Source organism: Hemitrygon akajei, chromosome 7 (genome assembly GCF_048418815.1).
Source record: "Hemitrygon akajei chromosome 7, sHemAka1.3, whole genome shotgun sequence".
In the NCBI taxonomy this organism is placed as follows: domain Eukaryota; kingdom Metazoa; phylum Chordata; class Chondrichthyes; order Myliobatiformes; family Dasyatidae; genus Hemitrygon; species Hemitrygon akajei.
The window spans coordinates 171,142,519-171,157,737 of record NC_133130.1 but is presented as its reverse complement, the minus strand read 5'-3'; the positions used below and the strand labels follow the sequence as shown (position 1 = coordinate 171,157,737).

General features: G+C 49.1%; 1 protein-coding gene across 1 annotated transcript in view; it reads right to left on the bottom strand.

Annotated features, from left to right (window-relative positions):
- The window catches only part of LOC140730164 (uncharacterized), a 28,470-nt gene extending 18,101 nt beyond the window's left edge, over positions 1–10,369 (bottom strand). Inside the window, exons 1-3 of the mRNA XM_073050290.1 lie at positions 10,283–10,369; positions 9,593–9,713; positions 5,505–5,621 (exon numbers count right to left, since the gene is read on the bottom strand). Coding sequence (XP_072906391.1) covers positions 5,505–5,621; positions 9,593–9,713; positions 10,283–10,369 — 325 coding nt within the window. The remainder of the gene's footprint in view (positions 1–5,504; positions 5,622–9,592; positions 9,714–10,282) is intronic.
- Between the last annotated feature and the right edge of the window lie 4,850 nt (positions 10,370–15,219).

The following is a 15,219-nucleotide window of genomic DNA, read 5'->3' as shown; positions in this document are numbered from 1 at the left end:
CTGGCCAACGCAGATTTCAGCGACCCCCGGAAGGTGGCGGCCCGGGCAGACGTGCTGTGGAAAGCCAAGAGGGAGAGCGTGGCGTCCGCCGGTCAGATTACCAGGCCACACGCCCAACAGCAGACCAGACCAGGCCCGGCAGGGGAGTGCACACAATACAGAGACAGGAGTGAGGAGGACAGTGAACAGTGGTGTTTCTACTACCAGCGGTGGGGCACAGAAGCTCGCCGTTGTTGTCCGCCCTGCAAGGGCCAGCAGCCGCTAATGACTATGGTGGCTAGCCACCAGGACAGCCTCTTGTATGTCTGGGACAAACAGTTGGGACACCGCTTCTTGGTGGACACCAGAGCAGAGATCAGCGTCTTGCCCCCGACGGAGTACGACACCCACAACAGGAAGCCAGGACCCACCCTGAGGGCTGCAAACGGCAGCACGATACGGACCTACGGCACCCGCACAGTGCAGCTGCAGTTCAGCACCAGCCGATTCACGTGGGACTTCACACTGGCCACGGTGGCCCAACCACTCCTGGGGGCGGACTTCTTGTGAGCTCACAGCCTGCTGGTCGACTTGCAAGGGAAAAGACTGGTACACGCAGAGACTTTCCAGACGTTCTCCCTGGGTGAAGCCAAGTTGCCGGCCCCACACCTGGACTCCATCACGCTGTCGGACAACGAATTCACCAGAATCCTGGCGGACTTTCCATCGATTCTGGCACCGCAGTTCACGGCAGCCATGCCCAGACACAGGGTACAGCACCACATCCTGACCCAGGGACCACCCCTCCACGCCCGTGCACGAAGGCTGCCCCCGGAAAAGCTTCGCCTGGCGAAGGAGGAGTTCAAGAGGATGGAGGAATTGGGGATCGTACGGAGGTCTGACAGCACATGGGCCTCCCCCCTGCACATGGTGCCCAAAGCAGCCGGGGGCTGGAGACCATGCGGCGACTACCGCAGACTGAACGAGGCTACCACTCCAGACCGCTACTCCGTGCCGCACAAACAGGACTTTGCAGCAAACCTGCACGGGGCAAGAATATTTTCCAAAGTAGACCTCGTTCAGGGATACCATCAAATCCTGGTGCACCCTGCAGACATCCCCAAAACAGCAATCATCACCCCGTTCGGCCTGTCCAAGTTCCTCCGAATGCCGTTCGGCCTGAAGAATGCTGCACAGACGTTCCAGCGGCTAATGGATGCGGTGGGACGCGACCTGGACTTTGCGTTCATCTATTTGGATGACATCCTTATAGCCAGCAGTTGTCGTCAGGAGCATCTGTCCCATCTCCGCCAGCTCTACTACCACCTGAGTGATTCCGGCCTCACGATCAACCGGGCCAAATGCCAGTTCGGTCTCGATACCATCGACTTCCTGGGCCACAGGATTACCAAAGACGGGGCAACACCTCTGCCCGCCAAGGTAGACGCGATCCGCCACTTTGCCCGGCCCAACACGGTCAAAGGCCTGCAGGTGTTCGTTGGTATGGTGAACTTCTACCACCATTTCCTCCCCTCAGCAGCCCGTATCATGTGCCCTTTGTACACCCTGATGTCGGGTAAAGGCAAGGACATTACTTGGGACGAGGAGGCCGCGGCTGCTTTCGTTGAAGCCTTGGCAGATGCTGCGATGTTGGTGCACCCCAGAATGGACGTTCCGACCGCACTCACGGTGGACACATCCGACACAGCAGTCAGTGGGGTGCTGGAGCAGCTCATTGAGGGGTGCTGGCAACCCCTGGCGTTCTTCAGCAAGCACCTACGACCACCCGAACTCAAGTACAGTGCTTTCGACCGGGAGCTGTTGGCACTGTATCTGGCAATCCGGCATTTCAGGTACTTTTTAGAAGGCAGGCCGTTCACCGTGTTCATGGACCACAGACCGTTGACCTTCGCATTCACGAAGGTGTCCAATCCCTGGTTGGCTTGCCAGCAGCGACATCTGTCCTACATCTCCGAGTACACGACGGACATCCAGCATGTCTCGGGAAAGGACAACGTCATGGCGGACGCACTCTCCAGACCAGCTGTCCAGGCCCTGTCCCTGGGGGTGGAATATGCAGCACTGGCGGAGGCGCAACAGGCATACGACAAGATGCCCAGCTACAGGACTGCAGTCTCGGGTTTGCAGCTGCAGGACTTTCTCGTAGGCCCAGGTGAGAGGACCCTCCTGTGCGACGTGGCTACCGGCCAACCTCGCCCCATCGTCCCGGCAGCTTGGAGGCGACGAGTTTTCGACTCCATACATGGTTTGGAGCACCCATCTATCAGGACAACCGTCCGGCTGGTCTCCAGCAAGTTCGTGTGGCACGGACTTCGCAAGCAGGTCAGTGAATGGGCCAGAACGTGCGCGCAGTGCCAAACAGCCAAGGTGCAGCGGCACACTAAAGCCCCGCCGCAGCAGTTCGAACCCACCCACCAGAGGTTCGACCACATTCGCGTGGATATAGTGGCCCTCCTACCAGTGTCCCGAGGAGCGCGGTACCTCCTAACTATGGTAGACCGGTTCACAAGGTGGCCAGAGGCGGTCCCGCTCACCGACACATCTGCTGATTCCTGCGCCCGAGCACTGATTGCAACCTGGGTAGCACGCTTCGGGGTACCAGCCCACATTACCTCCAACAAAGGCGCCCAGTTCACCTCCAGCCTGTTGGGAACGCAGCTACACCACACAACTGCCTACCACCCACAGTCGAACGGACTGGTGGAACGCTTCCACCGTCACTTGAAGTCGGCTCTCATGGCCCGCCTGAGTGGACCTAACTGGGTGGACGAGCTTCCCTGGGTCCTGCTTGGAATTCGTACAGCGCCCAAAGAGGACCTGCACGCCTCGTTGGCCAAGTTGGTGTATGGTGCACCACTGGCCGTCCCAGGAGAGTTCATACCAGCCCCAAGGGGGCAAGAGGAAGAACCCGCGGCAGTCCTGGACAGGCTACGGGAAAGGCTCGGCAACCTGGCCCCCGTACCGACTTCACAGCACGGACGGACCCCGACCCAGGTACCCAAAGACCTGCAGAACTGTAAGTTTGTGTTTGTACGAAGGGGCGGACACCAGGCATTGCTACAGCGGCCGTACGAGGGGCCGTTCAAGGTGATCAACAACAACGGGTCCACGTACGTCCTGGACATTGGGGGGAAAGAGGAGGTTTTCACGGTGGACCGACTCAAACCAGCCCATGTGGACTAGGCGCAGCCGGTCGAGGTTCAGGCACCGCGGTGCAGAGGCAGACCTCCCAAACAGAGGCTGATCCAGACTGTGGACAATGGGGGGTGTATTGCCGGTTCTGGGGGGGTGGGGGGGGGGTTATGTGGCGACCCACTTTCTGCACAGGCAAACTGGCTCACAAATAGCCAGCGCACGGGGGGAGACTTTGGTAATGCACCTCTGACGTCATTTCTGCCCGGAGAGGGCGGGCGCTAGGGATTAAATGCCAGCGCTGCGAAGTTTGAATAAACTAGTCTCGAAACGACTTACCGACTGCGTGTCATCTCTAGCTCTGTACGTAGTACATTGCTACAAGCTACATATTTATTATCTGTTAGGTATCCCCACTGCAAATCTTCAATGGTCATTTGCGATCCTGAAATTTACCTTGTTGTGAAAGAAAAGATAAGGGTCTTTGCTTCTCAACCAATGTTAATTGTGGCACGATAAAGTTCATTGTGAAAAACACCTGAGTGTTTGCCTTTATTAATCGCCAGATGCCAGTTTGCTCTCTTGGAGCGCCTGGATTGGAGCATGGAAGATGCTGAGGTAAGGTGGATCGGGGGAAGATGTTTCCTACATGGAAGAGTCTAGAGCTAATTTGGCCATGGACAGTACTAAGCCCAACTGCATGGGGCCAGAATCCATAAAAACCTAGTCATACAGAATCACCATCAGACGCTCCAAAGACCTCATCCCTGGGAGGGGAAGGATCTTTGTTAGAAGATGGATCAGCCTTTGGGCCAGGATTGAGGACTCAGGGGGATTGCTGTTGGCTGTCTATTTATTGTCTCAGGGAGTTGTGAGTCTGCAACTTTTCCTGAGAGAGGTCCTGATGCAGTATTTTGACATGAAATGCAGACAGGATCTTACTTTCCATAGATGCTGCTTGACCCACTGAGTTACAGGGAAAATATTAGCATGGACTTGATGGGCTGAATGGCCACTTTCTGCGCCTGTGTCTTATGGACAGACTATTGGCCGACTAGCAGAAGGCAAAGAGTAAGAATAAAGGGGGCTTTCTGGTTTCTGCGGGTGACTGGTGGTTTTCCACAGGGGTTGGTATTGGCTCCACTACTTTTCACGTTATATGTCAATAATCTGGGTGATGGAGTTGATGGCTTTGTGACTGAGTTTGCAGATGATACAGAGATAGGTAGAGGGGCAGGTAGTGCTGAGGAAGCAGAAAGTCTGCAAAAGGACTTAAACAGATTGGGAGAATGGGCAGATGGAATACAGTGCAGGAGATGTATCGTCACGCACTTTGGTAGAAGGAATAAAAGCATAGACTATTTTCTAAATTAGAAATGAATTAAAAGAACAGGGGAGGGGGATCTCATTGAAACTGTTGAATATTTAAAGGCCTAGATCGTGGACTTGAGAAGGTGCTTCCTACAGTGGGGGAGTCCAGGATCAGAGGGCACAGCCACAGAGTAGAAGGATGTCCATTTAGAACAGAGATGAGGAGGAATTTCTTTAGTCAGAGGCTGGTGAATCTGTAGAATTCATTGCCACAGACAGCTGTGTTTCAAGTTCAAGTTTATTGTCATCTGACTGTACACATATACAACCAAATGAAACAACGTTCCTCCAGAGCATGGTGTACCCACACAACATATATCACACACAGCACATAAACCAAAATATTACCACAAATAAGTTAATAAGATATAATTCAAAATGCAAGTGAAGTGAGCAGTACAGGTAAACAGTAAACAGCTCACTGTCCTAGTGACGGGACCGTGGTGACAGGGTATTCATTAGTCTGAGGGAAGAAGCTGTTACCCAGACTGGCAGACCCAGTCCTGATGCTCCTATACCTCCTTCCTGATGGTAGTGGGTCAGAGAGATCGTGGTAGGGGTCCCCAACAATACTTTGGGCCTTTTGTCTGCAACATTCCCAGTAAAGGTGGAGGACAAGTCGTTGGGCATATTTAAAGCAGAAGCTGATAGTAAGGTCGCGCAAGGGTACAAAGGGAAGACAGGAGAATGGGGTGAATGGCCTAATTCTTCTCCTTATCTCCTATGGTCTAAGGAAAAGCTTTCAAAGGGAATGAGGAGCCTATATGGAATGTGTTGCCAGGGAAGTGGTAGATGGAGCAGATGAGCTGAAGGGTCTGTTTACTGTGCTCTATATACTCTAACTGTACCATTGCTAATGCACAAAGTCTAATCCCCACACCCAGCCCTCTGTATTCCATACTCTCTCCCTCAAGAACCCCCATTCTGATTGAAAGTGAGCACTGATAGTAAGAGGATTAGGTTCACTGTGGGAGAGGATGAGGTTTGTCGTGCTCGCCTACCTTGGAGAACGTGCAGACAATGAGCCTTTACTGTGTCCCACACCCTGACCGTACAATCGGCCGACCCACTGGCGAAGAGGGTGGAGTCAGCAGAGAAGGCACAAGCTCTCACTGGGCCTGTTGGAGCAGAAACAATACTCAGAGTGTCAGATTCAGGTTTATCACATGCACACTGAAACACACTGTGAAATGCGTGATTTGCGTTTACAGCCAACAGACACAAGGTTGTGCTGGGGGCAGCCCGCAAGTGTTGCCACACTGCCCCGCCAGCACCATAGCAGGCCCATGACACTCAGCAGAACAACACAGAACACAACAAGCGACAAAGCAACAGCAGCAAACAAACCCTACACACACACACAGTCCTGCAGCCCCAGGGCAGGCTGTCTTCAGCTTCCAGCGGACTTGTACATTCACAAACATTGGGCCTTTGACTTCCCCAGCAGACTCACAGACTTGGGCCTTGTCCTCTGCAGTCTCGTTCTCTGAAACTACCTGCCACCAACCAACAGCGGGGTTTTAATCAATTGGCTATGACCATAGTGACAGAATCAGGACCACAATCTCACAGTAACACAACCACTGGCAAATCAAACAATCAGCGCTTCTCAATCCCGGGGGCTCCAATTTGCTGCTGAAGGCTCCCACCAGCTAGATACGGTAAGCTGTTTTAGACAGCGTAACATTTATAATGTGTCTTCAAAACAATTTGCTCTCTTCTTAGCATCTGAAAACTCCACAGAGGTCCATGAGCCAGACCTCATTGGGGGATCAGAGGCGGAGATGGTTAACTACTTCAGATTCCTGAGCGTTACCATTTCAGAGGACCTGTCCTGGGCCCAGCGTAGATTCAGCATGACATCTAAACCTATGACAAATATCTATAGATACCTAGTGGAGAGTATATTGACTGGCTGCATCACAGCCTGGTATGGAAACACCATACAGAAAACCTTTGAACAGAAAATCCTACAAAGTGTAGTGGATTCGGCCCAGTATATCACGGGTAAAGCCCTCCCAACTGTTGAGCACATCTACATGAAGAACTGTTGTAGGAAAGCAGCATCCATCGTCAAAGATCCTGCTCTTTCCTCGCTGCTGCCAGTTGTCTCAGGATTCGCACCACCAGGTTCAAGAACAGTTATCGGTAATACCCCTCAGCCATCAGGCTCATGGACAAAACTACATTTGCTTGCCCATCATTGAAATGTTCCTACAACCACTGATCTCACTTCAAGGATTTTTTTTCATGTTATCTCCTGTTCTTATTATTTATTGCTATTTATTTATATTTGCATTTGCACAATTTGTTCTCTTCTGCACTCTGGTTGATCTTCCATTGATCCTGTTGTATTTACTATTCTGTAGATTTGCTGAGTACCCCACAGGGAAATGAATCTCAGGGTTATATATGGTGACATATATGTACTTTGATAATAAAATTTACTTTGAACTTTGAACTCCAAGCATCTGAAATGATTCACAGTATTAACCCACCGGCCACCCTGCTCCTCTCTACCGAGCTTGGGTTCCTTAGGTCCAGGAATACCCTAGGTACACAGGTGGTTCAATGTCTGGAGTGTGGAGAATCTAACCTCATTGACTTTCCTTCCTGACAGTCTCTGGGGGTTGGGGTGTGCTGTACAATGTCGGCCTGCTGTCCTGGGAAGCCTGTGACAGGGCCTGACTGGCCTTGATGACGTAGCATAATCCAGAGCCAGCGGAGCCCAGGCTGAGGTGGAACATCAAGAGCATTAAAGGTCACCGGGAGAAGGCAGGAGAATTGAGATGAGAGGGAAAATAAATTAGCCATGATTGAATGGCAAAGCAGACTCAATGGGTCAATTGGCATAATTTTTCTCTTGTCTTGTGGCCTTAAGGCCTAGAGTGATTTAATAGCTACAGAGAACATGCAACGCAGATCAAGAGTAAGGTGCAAGGTCATAACAAGGAAGATTGTGAGGTCACAGTCTATCTTTTTGTCCGAAAGGTCAATTCAAGAGTCTGATAACAATGGTTTAGAAGCTGCCCTGAGCCTGGTGGGAAGTGCTTTCGGCCTTTGTATCTTCTGCCCCGTGGCAAGGCGGAGAAGAGAGAATGTCCGGGGTGGGTGGGATCATTGATTATACTGGCTGTTTTACTGAGGCAGTGAGAGAGGTTCAGACAGAGACTACGGCGGGGAGGCTGGTTTCCCTAATGTGCTGAGCTGTGTCCACAACTCTGCAGTTTCTTGCAGTCACGGGTAGAGCAGTTACCACACCAAGCTGTTATGCATCCAGATAGAATCCTCTCTACGGTGCTCCGATAAAAATTGGTAAGGATCGACAGGGACATGCCTGATATCTTCAGGAGGTTGAAGAGATTCGGCATATCCCTGTCAACCTGTAGAGTTGGTGAACTTTCTGGAATCAGGACAGGCTTTGGTGATGCCCACTCCTAGGAACTAGAAGCTCTCAAGCCCCTCAGTGAAACCCACCAACACCCCACCATGCCTGTCAAAGGCCAGCTCTTTTGTCTTGCTGACACCGAGGGGAAAGTTGTCATGACAATACGTCACTAGGATCATGAGGGTTCTAAACTGGTTTCTACTTTAGTGTGTTACATACCCCGTAACTGGGTCACTTACCAGCAAAGATAGAGAGGTCCGTTGAAGTCTGATGGTACTATTTTTAACAGTATTTATTGATAAAAATACACAAAAATAATATCAATGCAACCATACAGATAATATACGTCGTCAATACTAAATCTAAAAGCGCGGGTATAATAATAATCAATAAGAAATAGCTCTATCGTTGTCTAGGGGATAACGTATTGTCCGATGGAAATATAAAAGTCACTCAAGTTCATTCAAGCTGCAGGCTGCAGCCTTTGGTTGGAGTCAAGAGAGAGAGTTTAAAACTTGCCCATTCCTTTTATGATGTCAATCCTTCGAGAGTCATTGGGGCTAATTTCTCCTTTGTTTTAGCTAAAGCCGTTCTTCCGTGATAAGGTCCACCAATTCCGAGGCAAATGGAAAAGGACGCACGTGGGCTTTCCTCCGGCTTTCACTATTACGCTGTTACAGGATTTCTAGCGTGTCTTCTGGTGCGTCTAAAGGGGCTGTTCCCCAGACCTTCTTTTATCCCCACTCACGGGGTCTCAGATGTCAATCAGGGTGGAATGATGCCATCCCCCAACCAGCCCACATTGCCTGAGGGCTTCCACGAAGCACAGTACTCAATACACAATTCCGTCTCCAAGAGACAATGGCCGCTTCCCGTTGCTTTGTATCGCTGAGGGCCAGGACATTTCAACCCCCTTTGTGGATTCTGCATGTCTTTCTCTCATTTCCTGGGTCTCCTGACCCGAATCAATAGTGATCCTGCGATTCTCAAAAAGGAGGGGGCACAGGCGTAACAAGTGGAATTGGAAGCCCACAGAATGGTACGAGTGAAGGAGAGGCAGAGAAGCCAGGTGAACTGACGACAGGCCAGCACAACACTGATGGCAAATCGGCTTTTAGAATTGAGAATTATAACTGAGTATTAAAACCATTGAACAAACAAGGTAGGTGCATGCAGACAGAAAATAATCCCAGTGCATAAAATCATCACTGTCGTTATGTGCCGTGTTGTATGACACGAGTGATCATAGTCCCCATGACCATGATTGCTCTGACAAGTGGTTTGCCATTTCCTTCTTCTGGGCAGTGTCTTTACAAGATGGGTGACCCCAGCCATTATCAATACTCTTCAGAGATTGCCTGCCTGGCGTCAGTGGTCGCATTACCAGGACTTGTGATCTGCACCGGCTGCTCATACAACCGTCCACCACCTGCTCCCATGGCTTCATGTGACCCTGATCCAGGGGTGGGGGTAGGTGGGAGGGGTGGCTAAGCAGGTGCCCAAGGGTGACCTGCAGGCTAGCGGAGGGAAGGAGCGCCTTACACCTCCTTTAGTAGAGATGTATCTGCACACTGCCACCCACAAAAATAATGCACAGAATATATCCACCAAATGACTTGTCAAAAGTAATGCAACCAACTCTACGGTCAAGTGGTAATGAAGCCAGGAATATCAACAAGCAGGTGAAAGATGTCACTGTACCTTTATGTCCCTTTGCTTTAACTAGACAATTTTCACTTCTAATATCCCAGACACAGATACAACAGTCATCGGAGCCTGTGATAAGAAGGTGACCATCATGAGAAAAGTTGCAGTGATTCACCTGTACAAAAAAAAACAAGTTATCACAAACTTTCCAATCAGTTAATCAGGGTCTAAATTCATCATTGTAATTGCCAAGCATTAGTAATTGTTTTGCATTTTGTCCCAGGGACAAGACAGACTGTGTGTTATTTCAGATTTCAACCGATTTATTAGCACAACTTGCCAACATTTTTGCTCTAATTTATACATCTTATTTGTTTACTATGTGTTAGGGGTGTCCAGGGAGGGGAGCACTTCTGGTCCATTCCAGGGCAACTCACTCACTTTTGGTCCTCAACAGGCCGTCACCTGTGGCTCTCAGTAGCATACGACAGTGGCCACACCCCGGAACACTTCGACAGGTGGCTAAACCAGCTGAGGGCAGCTCATGGCCTCATTCTCCAGAGAGACGGGGACATGGCTGTCCGAGCATGTGAAGTCAGCTCGAGCGGATTGGACGGATGAGATCTACAGTGGGATCCAACGGCCAGGGAGGTGGTTCTGCGACGATCCGTGGAGGGTGAAGGCCATGACGAGGGACATCCACTGCGACCAAGGAAGACTTCAATTTGTAACACTCGCTCATACCTCTGGACTCAGACCTCTGAGGCTGAGATACTGGAACTGCCCCAGTGCAACAGCTTTAAAGACTTTCCTGCACAGGTTTCCTATCATCATCGGACTTGATGGACAACCACCACATATGTTGATAAAGTGCTGGTTGGAAGGAAAGGATTTTGTGGAGAGAACATTCACTCAGTGGCCAGTTTATTAGGAACACCTGTATACCTACTCATTAATGCAAATCTTTAGTCAGCCAATTATGTGGCAGCAGCTCAATGCATAAAACCATGCAGACATGGTCAAGAGGTTCAGTTGCTGTTCAGACCAAACATCAGAATGGGGAAGAAATGTGATCCAAGTGACTTTGACTGCAGAATGATTATTGGTGCCAAATGGGCTGGTTTCCTGGGGTTTTCATACACGACAGGCTCTAGGCTCTGTGGGTGAAAACACTTTGTTAATGAGAGAGGTCAGAGGAGAATGGCCAGACTGGATCAAGCTGACAGGAAGGTGACAGTAACTCAAATAACCACACGTTACAACAGCGGTGTGCAGAAGAATCAGAATCAGATTTAATATCACTGGCATATGTTATGAAATTTGTTGTCTTTACAGCAACAGTTCAATACAATACATAATAACTGTGAAAAAAATTTGTGAATCACAGTAAGTATACATACAGTGTATATAAACAGTATTCATTACCCTTGGAAATGTTCATGTTTTATTGTTTTACAACATTGAATCACAGTGGATTTAATTTGGTTTTTTTGACACTGATCAACAGAAAAGACTTCATGTCAACGTGAAAACAAATTGGTCTAAATTTATTACAATTATTAAACACAAAATAATTGATTGCATAATTACTCGCCCCCTTCAAGTCAGTATTTAGTAGATGCATCTTTGGCAGCAATTACAGCCTTGAGTCTGTGTGGATAGGTCTCTATCAGCTTTGTACATCTGGACTCTGCAATTTTTCCCTATTCTTCTCTGCAAAACTGCTCAAGCTCTGTCAGATTGCATGGGGTTCATGCGAGAACAGCCCTTTTCAAGTGCAGCCACAAATTCTCAATTGGATTGAGGTTTGGACTCTGACCTTGCCACTCCAGGACATTAACTTTGTTGTTTTTAAGGCATTCCTGTGTAGTTTGGCTCTGTGCTTGGTTTCATTGTCTTGCTGGAAAACAAATCTTCTCCCAAGTCTCAGTTCTCTACAGACTGCATCAAGTTTTCCTCCAAGATTTCCTTGTATTTAGCTGCATTCAATTTACCCTCTACCTTCACAGGGCCTGTTGCAGTGAAGCATCCCCACAGCACGATGCAGCCATCACCATGCTTCACGGTAGGGATGGTGTGCTTTTGATGATGTGCAGTGTTTGCCTTACACCAAACATAGCGTTTGGTCTGATGGCCAAAAAATTAATTTTGGTTTCACCAGACCAGAGAACCTTCTTCCAGCTGACTCCAGAGTCTCCCACATGCCTTCTGGCAAACTCTACCTGAAGGTTCATGTGAGTTTTTTTCTACAGTGGCTTTCTCTTTGCCACTTTCCTATAAAGCTGTGACTGGTGAAGCACCTGGGCAACAGTTGTTGTATGCACAGTCTCTCCCATCTCAGCCACTGAAGCTTGTAACTCCTCCAGAGTTGTCACTGGTCTCTAGGTGGCCTCCCTCACTCGTCCCCTTCTTGCACGGTCACTCAGTTTTTGAGGACGGCCTGCTCTAGGCTGATTTACAGCTGTACCATATTCTTTCCATTTCATGATGATTGACTTAGCTGTATCCAAGGGATATTCAGTGACTTGGAAATTTTCTTGTATCCATCTCCTGACTTGTGCTTTTTAATAACCTGTTTGTGGAGTTGCTTGGAGTGTTCTTTTGTCTTCATGGTGTGGTTTTTGCCAGGGTACTGACTCACCAGTAGTTAGCCCTTCCAGATACAGGTGTATTTTTACTACAGTCAATTGAAACACCTTGATGGCACACAGGTGATCTCCATTTAATTATTTAACAGCCACTTAACAGCCAAGGTGCAGCAGCACACTAAAGCCCTGCCGCAGCAGTTCGAACCCACCCACCGGAGGTTCGACCACATTCATGTGGATATCGTGGGCCCCCTACCAGTGTCCCAAGGAGCGCGGTACCTCCTAACTATGGTAGACCGGTTCACGAGGTGGCCAGAGGCGGTCCCGCTCACCAACACATCTGCCGATTCCTGCGCCCGAGCACTGATCGCAACCTGGGTAGCACGCTTCGGGGTACCGGCCCACATTACCTCCGACAGAGGCGCCCAGTTCACCTCCAGCCTGTGGTCGGCTGTGGCCAGCCTGTTGGGAACGCAGCTGCGCCACACAACTGCCTACCACCCACAGTCGAACGGACTGGTGGAACGCTTCCACCGTCACTTGAAGTCGGCTCTCATGGCCCGCCTGAGAGGACCTAACTGGGTGGACGAGCTTCCCTGGGTCCTGCTTGGAATTCGTACAGCGCCCAAAGAGGATCTGCACGCCTCGTTGACCGAGTTGGTGTACGGCGTGCCCCTGGCCGTCCCAGGAGAGTTCATACCAGCCCCAAGGGGGCAGGAGGAAGAACCCGCAGCAGTCCTGGACAGGCTACATGAAAGGCTCGGCAACCTGGCCCCCGTACCAACTTCACAGCACGGACGGACCCTGACCCATGTACCCAAAGACCTGCAGAACTGTAAGTTTGAGTTTGTACGAAGGGGCGGACACCGGGCACCGCTACAGTGGCCGTACGAGGGGCCGTTCAAGGTGATCAACAACATCGGGTCCACATACGTTCTGGACATTGGGGGGAAAGAGGAGGTTTTCACGGTGGACCGACTCAACCAGCCCATGTGGACTTGGCGCAGCTGGTCGAGGTTCAGGCACCGTGGCACAGAGGCAGACCTCCCAAACAGAGGTTGATCCAGACTGTGGACATTGGGGGGTGTATCGCCGGTTCTGGGGGGGGGGGGGTGTTATGTGGCGACCCACTTTCTATGCAGGCGAACCGGCTCACAAATAGCCAGCGTGCGGGGGGAGACTTTGGTAATGCACCTCTGATGTCATTTCCTCCCGGAGAGGGCAGGCGCTAGGGATTAAATGCCAGCGCCGCGAAGTTTGAATAAACTAGTCTCGAAACGACTTACCGACTGCATGTCGTTATTTCAGCGCTGTGTGTAACACATCGCTACACCATGTTCTATTGTCAAAACTCTGTAGACATGCAGACTTTCGACCCTAAAGGACGACAATTCTCCCTCACAGATGTTGCTCAATCTACTGATTTCTGCCAGCAGACTGTATGCTGCTCCAGATTGTGTCTCCAGTGTAATGGCTCATCTGATTGACAGAAATTTATCACCATATTCACCTTTCACCAGTGTTGATGAAATGAATACACCTCAATGCATTTAGGAATGGCCTGCCAATGTTCACTAAATAATCATCATCTCCCTCATAAATCGAATTAAGTTAAATTTTCTTTAAGAAAATAAATGTAATATACGGATCTATTTCTTTTAGAGCAATGGCCACCCCCAGCACTACATATTGATCTGTGGTCTATGCATGTGCATTGATCTCCCTCTCTCGTTACAATGTGAATACACCAGTTAAAGCCACCTCCAGTGTTCAGGCTTTTAATTTAATCGGTACGTAGTTGTGCACAGACACAACAATAAACCTCATTTTGTATATGGTAACATATATATATTTGATAATAAATTTACTTTGAACTTTAAAATTGGTCTTGGTAGCACCCAGTTGCTGGAAGTTGTTAACAGCCCTGGAGGAGGCACTATGATGAAGAGGAATGTCTGAAGAAACTTTGACTGTTTTCACCAGGAAGGCTAAGAGAAGCATTCTTGGACAAAGAGTCATAGAGCACCACACACACAGAAACATGCCCTTTGGCCCATCTAGTCTGTGCTGAATAATTATTCTGCCTTGTCGCATCAACCAGCTCCCAGACCATAGCTCTCCATATCCCTCCTATCCACGTACCTATCCAAATGTTTCTTAAATGTTGAAATTGAACCTGCCTTCATCACTTCCACTGGCAGCTCACTCCTCACTTTCACCACCCTCTGAGAGACATAATTCCCAAAGTTACAGGGGCTTTCAATAGCTCTTCTGGGACGTCTACTTTCTCTGGGATGTCAGTTAATAACCAAAGAGGATAAATTGAATATAATCAGGGTGACCATGGTAATGTTGTAGTTAGTGTAATTCTATTACATAGTAACCTCCTACTCTTCTTAAACATTTCACCTTTCACCCTTAACCCATGACCTCTGATTCTGGTCTCATCCAATTTCTGAGGAAAAAGTAGACATGCATTTACCCTATCTATACCCCTCATAATTTTGTATCCCTCTATTAACATCTCCCCTCTTTCTCCTATGCTCTAGGGAATAATATACCAACTTATTCAACCTTTCCCTATACATACCTGAGGTCCTCAAGTCCTGGCAGCAACCTTGTAAATTTTCTCTGCACTCCTTCAATCTTATTGATATCTTTCCTGTAGGGAGGTGACCAGAACTGTACCAACATTTTATACAAAACATCCTGACCCCTTTGATTTATGAAGGCCAAAGTGCCAAAAGCTCTCTTTATGTTCAAAGTTACAGGGGCTTTCAATAGCTCTTTTGAGACGTCTATTTTCTCTGGGATGTCAGTTAATAACCAAAGAGGATAAATTGAATATAATCAGGGTGACCATGGTAACGTAGTGGTTAGTGTAGTTCTATTACATAACAGCAACCTCCTACTCAATGTCAGCAAGACCAAGAGTTGATTATTGACGTCAGGAGAGGGAAACCAGAGGCCCACGAGCCAATCCTCATCGGAGGATCGGAGGTGGAAAGTGTCAGCATCTTTAAGTTCCTTGGGGTTATCGTTTCGGAGGACTTGTCCTGGGCCCAGCATGTAAGTGCAATTATGAAGAAAGCA